The following is a 7,196-nucleotide window of genomic DNA, read 5'->3' as shown; positions in this document are numbered from 1 at the left end:
CACACACACACACACACACACACACACACACACACACACACACACACACGATTCCCCCAGCAGGGGGCAGTGACACACACACATACAGGCCTGATTCCCCCAGCAGGGGGCAGTGAGGCCCCCACTCCCCAGCCCCTCACAGGGTCTGTTTCACATCTCTAGTACGTGACCCAGACGGTGGAGGTGGAGTCCCCCACGACCCTGAGGTCTCTGGTGGAGGCCGAGGAGCGGAACCGGGGGCTGCTGGAGCAGCTCTCCAGCCAGGGGGAGCGGTACCAGCGGCTGGCCGAGCAGCTGCAAGGCTCGGAGGAGGTGACTGCCGGGCTGCGGCACAAGGTGAGCGGGAGCGGCACCGTTGACAGGGTGGGCGGGATTCGAACTCATGCCCCTGCAGGCAGAATACCACGGCTCCTTGTCCTTTGCTGAGAGCCGCGTCCCCTGACATAGAGACCCCTCCCTGGGGGTGGCCATCGGGCACGGGAGGGTAGCCCAGCCCTGCATTCCAGTAGCCCAGACCCCATGAATGAGGGGGCAGGTCCCCGGGGCCCGGGCATGGCAGGTGGAGCTGGGGGAGTGGAGCTGCTCCGTCCAGCCCCCAGAGCAGGCGCTCACCTGTGGAGGGACCGACCTCCCCCGTCCCTCTTCCCAGGCCATAGCCAGGAGCCCTGCCCCTCACTCCTGGGACCCCCGCAACCCCTGGGGAGGGGCAGACGAGCCCTCCCTGGTGACCCGAGGGTCTCCCCGCCTGCAGATCGCTGCTTACGAGTCCGAGATCGCCAAGCTGCGGGAGGAGCTGCTGCGGGAGATCAACCACCTGGAAGCCCAGAAGGAGGAGGCCGTCAAGGAGGCCTCGGAGAGCTCGGAGCAGCACCTGGAGCAGCTCCGCGAGCAGCTGACAGGTACCGCAGGCCTGGGGAGGGGCTGGGGAAGCGTCTCCGAAAGCCCCTGGTCAGGAGGGGATCCTGAGCCGTGAGTGCACAGCACAGATCCCTGCTGGGAGCAGATCCCTGGGGAGTGGATCCCCTGCGCTTGATGGGAGCAGATTCCAGCCCTGCGGAGCGGATCCCTGTGTAGGGCAGGGGTGGGGGGGGTGTACTAGCGAGCGCCTGTTTCTGAGGGCAGCTGCCCCCGGTCTCTGCTCCCTGGCAGGTGTCCAGAGGCGCCTGGCCACGCTGCAGCCCATCCTTAAGGGCATGAAAACCAACTACTCCAGCCTGCGCAGCCAGGTGCGCGACTTCTCCGGGTTCTACGAGGCGGCCATCCGGGAGGCCAGGCGACAGGTGAGGCTGGGGGAGGGGGCTGGCCCGCGGGGAATGGAGGGGGCAGGGGAGGCCCGTGCAGGGAAAGGAGGCAGTTGCTCCTTGTCCCCCAGTCCCTGCCCCCCACACCGGCGGCGCTGGGCGCTCAGGCTGGCTCTGAGCGCGGCCCGGCTGGGGCTGAGTGTCCCTGTCCCCCTAGATGTGCTCGGCCGTCAGCGAGGCGTCGGAGGCCAGCCGGGACCTGCTGCAGAAATACCAGCATGAGGTGCTGCTGCGCAAAAAGTACCACGCCCAGCTGGTGGAGCTGAAAGGTGCGGGGGGAGGGCGGCAGGGGGATGGATTCCGGGCGGGATGGGCCCCGCGCCCCACCCAACAGAGGCCCCAGGGAGCCTGGGGCGGCGGGTCGCTCTCCAGAGCCGAGCATGGGGGGTGTGGCAGGTGTGTAAGGGTTAACTGGCTCTCCGGTGTCGCCACCTGCCTGCTGGGTCCCTGAGCAGCCAATGACAGCTTGGTGCAACTACGTCTTGTGTTTCATTGGCTGAGCAGCTGTGTGGGAGGAGCCAAGACGTTCCTGCTCCGCCTCCTGCTCCTGTAGTTCATAATGAGGAGGGCCAGCTGGGTTCAGCCCCAATGAAAACCAGGTGTGGGGCTGGCTCCAGGCCGCCAGGATCCTGTGACCTGCCCCCGGTCCATGCCCAGGGCTCGGCCCCCTGCGCCGACCCCCGGAGCCCCCAGCCCACACCCAGGGCTTGGCCACCTGCGCTGACCCGCAGAGCCCCCGGCACACGCTGCAGGCTCGGCCGCCGACCCCCGGAGCCCCCGGCCCAGGCCCAGGGCTCGGGCTGCTGTGTCAGTCCCTGTAGCCCTCCCTGCCCAGGCCCACACCCGAGGGCTGAGCTGGGACCTCCAGCCACAGAAGCCTCTTTAGACGTCCCTTCCAATGGGTCTGGGCTGGGACATGCTTTGAGGAGCGAGGGCTGCACCCTGGCGGTGACGGGCGCATACTCCGGGCGTGGGAGCAGGGCCCCGAAGAAGGCAGTGCCCACTGGGCTGGGACCTGAGGGTCCCCCAAAGAGCCAGGGCTCTTGCCATTAAGGGACTTAGCTGCGAATGCAAAGCCCTCCCCAAATACCGGAGACCCTAGAAGTGCCCTCCCCTGGCTCCTGCGCCCCCTCCCAGCCAGGCTGCTGCCCTGCGTGTGGCTACAGCCTTGGGGTGTGGGCCGGCAGGGTGGGGGGGGAATGTTTGCAGACTGGTTGCGGCCTGGTCTCTAGGGCAGCTCAGGCCTTGGTGCTGCTGGTGGGTCCCACCTTGATGTGCTGCCGCTCGGGCTCAGGGCAGTGGGCAGGGATAGGATCGTCTGCAGGCGGCCCTGGGGGGGCTGGGGGTCTCAGCCTGGCTCCTCATGGGCTAGGCATCCTTTGGCACTGATTGGCCAGGGGCTGGCTGGGCCATGGAGACTGAGGGCAGCGTGGCAGGCCCCTGGCTGTCCCGCGCAGAGCACTCCGGTCTCCAGGGCCCCACAGAGCCCCCGTGACCCCGCGTCTCCGCCCCCAGGGAACATCCGGGTGCTGTGCCGCCTGAAGCCGGTGACAGAGGCGGACCAGCAGGAGGGGGAGGTGAGCACGGCCGTCAGCACGGAGCCCGGCAGTGACAGCAGCGTCACCGCCCGCTACAAGGGCAAGGAGAGGACCTTCGAGCTGGACAAGGTCTTCCTGCCGGAGGCCACGCAGGAGGAGGTGACCCGCTGCCCGACTCCCTGCCGCGCCCCATCCCCTCTGTGCCAGCCTGGGCACCCCGGCTTGGCCACCCTATTGCCCCTGAACCCAGGGCGGTGCCAGCCATGAGCCGGGGGCCCAGGTGCCACCCAAGCCCCTGGCAGTCAGGGTCCCAGGGGCATTCTGGCAGCACAGACTGGTGGCAGGACTGGGTCTGAGCTACCTGCGCCGTGCCTGGTGACTCGGTTCCCTGGCTGGGCCGCCCCTCAGAACGGGCCGGGCCCACGGGCATCTTCACCTCAGAGCTGTGGCCCCCCAGGCCGGGGATGGGGGGATGGGAGGGGAGTCTCAAGGCAGCGGCTGCAGCCAGACACTTAGCTCTCCCTTCCCCTCACTGTGCCAGGGCCAGGGGTGCTGGGCCCCTTAGCCATGTCCGTGCCGGTCTCCACGCTGGGCTGGGGAGCGCAGGCACTGGGCCCGTGGGGCTCGGCCGAAGGGCCGTTCCCTGGCGGCCACGAGGGCAGCAGCAGCCCAGCGATTGGGGCAGTTGTGTGGGTGTGGGGAAGGCCCCCTGGATGGGCTGCGTTACCAGGAGCCCCTCCATAGAGCTGCCATGTGGCCAGCAGGCCCCTACCGGGGAGCTGCACTGCCCGGCAGCACTTGGGAATGAGGGAGGGCAGGCCGGGGCGTGTGCCCCCCTCCAGCCCCACATCTGCACTGTGATGGGACGGGGGCGGTGGCTTGCCAGGGGAGCAGAGCCTGGAGCAGCCCAGAACGCTGCGGGGAGGGGAATGGAGCTGGAATGCTGGAGGGGCTTGGGGGACTCCAGAAGGCTGCAGGGGAGGGCAGAGAGTTCCAGGGCGCAGGGAGGTGCAGCGTTCTAGAGGAACCGGGGAAGTGGGACAGGCAGAAGGGAGAAAAGCATTCTGGAAAATGGAGCATGTCAGAGCAGTGCTGGCACTGGGGAGCAGCGGAGGAGGAGGAGAGAGATTCTAGACCACTGGGCAGGATGTGACCCAGAACAGCAAGAGTTGCCAGCATTCTAGATCAGCACGCAGGCCAGGTTGTTCTAGATTGGGGTGTGGGGTGGAGCGTTCTAGCACACAAAGGTGGCCTATAGAGCTCTAGAATAAGAGGTTATAGTGAGCTAGGTGAGCATTTATGGCCGAAATGTGCTAGAGAATTGTCTTGGGAGGGTGGGACATTCTAGAATAGTTAACAGGGTTGCAAAATGCCACGTGGGTTATAGTGTTCTAAGTAAATGGAAATATGGCACATTCTAGATCGATACGGGGAACATTCTAGATTCAAAGTGCAATGGGGTGGTGTCCTAAGATAGCATGTGGGGGTGATGTGGAGTGTTCTACAATGACATGTAGGCTGTGGTGTTCTGAGTCTGTCTATGGGAACAGCTTAGACTGATGGATGACAAAGTGTTCCAGAACAACTTGTGGGGCACGGTACTCCCTCTGCCTGGGTTGGGCAAAGTGTTCTAGAGCAGTGTGAAAGGACTGAGTGTTCTAGAGCAGGGGCTCGGATGAACTGTTCTAGAGCAGAGTGAGGGCTGGCTGCTCTAGATCGGCAAATGACCTGTCGGTTCTAGACCGGTGTCTGGGTAGACTGATCTAGAACAGTGCATGCCTGGCCTGTTCTAGAGCAGCGCATGGCTGGCCAGTTCTAGAGCTCTGTGCGTATTTGTGGGGTGGACTGTTCTAGAGCAGTGTGCAGTCAGTCTGTTCTAGAGCGACGTGCAGCCAGTTTGTTCTAGAGCCGTTTGCAGTCTGTTCTCGACTGGCGTACAGCCAGTCTGTTCTAGAGCGGCATGCAGCCAGTTTGTTCTAGAGCCGTTTGCAGTCTGTTCTAGAGCGGTGTGCAGCCAGTCTGTTCTAGAGCGGCGTGCAGGGGGTGTTGTGTTCTAAGATGCCGTGCGGCGGTGCTCCGTGGTCTGGCAGAGCGTGCTAGGGCCCATCGCAGCGGGGGAGCTCTGGGCACTGCCTCCCCCCTGCAGAGGGCTCGTGAATTCTGCGCTGACCTTTCCACCTGGTGCTTTGTGACCCCTTGATCCCCAGGTGCCTAGCCAGGGACAGGACCCTGGAGCTCCTCCCGGACCGCCAGAGCCATGATTGCCAGGGCCGCAGGTAACTGGCTTCCCCCCCGCACGACTGGCAGCCTCAGCCCCCAGCACTCACCCTGCCTGCTCAGGGCACCCCCTGCACTGCGCCCCTCCCCCCACAGCTCTGCTGGCTGTCACCCGCACTGCAGAACCTGCACCCCGCACCGGGACATGGGTCCCTCAGCCCCCTGCTGACGCCCGTCTGTTTGTCTGCCTCCCGCTCAGGTGTTCCTGGAGATCGAGCCCCTGGTCCTGTCCTGTCTGGATGGCTACAACGTGTGTATCTTTGCCTACGGGCAGACCGGCTCGGGGAAGACGTACACCATGGAGGTAGGCAGCAGGGCCACGGGGCTGAGGAAGGGACCAGTCTGGGTTCGGCCCCACTTAGCCCCACGTGTTCCTGGAACGGCTGGCGCTGGGGTGGGGGAATGGAGAGACCCCGCTCTGCATCCCAGGCCCAGAGCCTCCAGGGACGTGAGAATCCTGCTGCCCCCCAGACAGTCTCCAGCTCTCGGGAACTGGGATCTGTCTCTCTCCCCTTGGGAAGGGGCGTGTCGTCTGTGGGCGTTAGGAGCCGCCTGGAAGCACGGGGCTCAGTGCAGGGGATCCCAACCTGCACACTCTTCCACACGGGTACACACGTGTGTGCCAATGGGCTGTGACGCGCATGGACACACCCACACACGCCTCCATGTTGATGGGACTCTGAGGGGGCCTAGGCTGCCCCCGAGGCCCCCACTTCAGTGCTGGGTGGAAGCCTGAGGCCCTGTCTCTGTCTGGCTCCAGGGCGTCCCCGAGGACCCTGGCATAAACCAGCGTGCGCTGCAGGCCCTGTACCGGGAGATGGAGGCCAGGGCGGGGCTGTGGAAGTACTCGGTGACCCTCAGCGTGGTGGAGATCTACAACGAGGTGATCCGGTAAGAGGGGGCCTGCCCCACGCACCGCTAGGAACACCCTGCCCCCCACAGAACCTTCTCCTCACCCTGCCGCGCAGGCCGGGCACCGCCGGGGAGGCCTGGGCTGAGCCTGGGTCACGGCAGGCTCTGGCCAAGGGACCTACTCAGCACTTCACAGTGACCCCAATACCCAGCATGGGACTAGGGGTGCTGTGCTGGGAGAGGGGGAGGGGGTGTAGCAGGAGGCGCTCTCAGCACTGATTGACAGGACCCCAGAGCGCACTAGGGGACGCTGTGCTGCAGGGGCGCTATCGGCAATGATTGACAGGACCCCAGAGTGCACTAGGGGGGCTGTGCACCAGGGGGCACTCTCGGCACTGACTGACAGGACCCCAGACTCCAAAAATATTAAAGGAACTGGCACATGAAATTGCAAGCTCAATAGCAAGGATTTTTAATGACTCTGTAAACTCAGGGGTTGTACCGTATGACTGGAGAATTGCTAACAGAGTTCCTATCTTTAAGAAAGGGAAAAAAAGTGATCCGGGCAACTACAGGCCTGTTAGTTTGACATCTGCAGTATGCAAGGTCTTGGAAAATTTTTTGAAGGAGAAAGTAGTTAAGGACATTGAGATCAACGGTAATTGGGACAAATTACAACATGGTTTTACAAAAGGTAGCTCGTGCCAAACCAACCTGATCTCCTTCTTTGAGAAGGTAACAGATTTTTTAGACAAAGGAAACACAGTGGATCTAATTTACCTCGATTTCAGTGAGGCATTTGATACGGTTCCACACGGGGAATTATTAGCTAAATTGGAAAAGATGAGGCTCAATATGAAAATTGAAAGATGGATAAGGAACTGGTTAAAGGGGAGACTACAACGGGTCATACTGAAAGGTGAACTGTCAGGCTGGAAGGAGGTCACTAGTGGAGTTCCTCAGGGATCGGTTTTGGGACCAATCTTATTTAATCTTTTTATTACTGACCTTGGCACAAAAAGTGGGAATGTGCTAATAAAAAAAGTTTGTGGATGACACGAAGCTGGGAGGTATTGCTAATACAGAGAAGGACCAGGATATCTCACAGGAAGATCTGGATGACCTTGTAAACTGGAGTAATAGTAATAGGATGAAATTTAATAGTGAAAAGTGCAAGGTCATGCATTTAGGGATTAATAACAAGCTGGGGACGCATCAGTTGGAAGTA

At 62.3% G+C, this 7,196-nt stretch overlaps 1 protein-coding gene across 1 annotated transcript; it reads left to right on the top strand.

Annotated features, from left to right (window-relative positions):
• Positions 1-162: 162 nt before the first annotated feature.
• LOC112124875 (kinesin-like protein KIFC3) lies at positions 163-6,007 on the top strand (the record flags this gene model as incomplete). The annotated part of the gene is made up of 7 exons (XM_026663271.1): positions 163-336; positions 752-899; positions 1,150-1,280; positions 1,459-1,570; positions 2,817-2,998; positions 5,316-5,420; positions 5,877-6,007. Coding segments are annotated over 7 exons (983 nt in total), but the record flags the coding sequence as incomplete, so codon positions are not given.
• Between the last annotated feature and the right edge of the window lie 1,189 nt (positions 6,008-7,196).

This window comes from Terrapene carolina, unplaced genomic scaffold, assembly GCF_002925995.2.
Source record: "Terrapene carolina triunguis isolate 2854851 unplaced genomic scaffold, T_m_triunguis-2.0 Scaffold33067, whole genome shotgun sequence".
NCBI classification, from domain to species: Eukaryota; Metazoa; Chordata; order Testudines; family Emydidae; genus Terrapene; species Terrapene triunguis.
The sequence above is the reverse complement of the archived record's forward strand: the minus strand, read 5'-3'. Positions and strand labels throughout refer to the sequence as shown.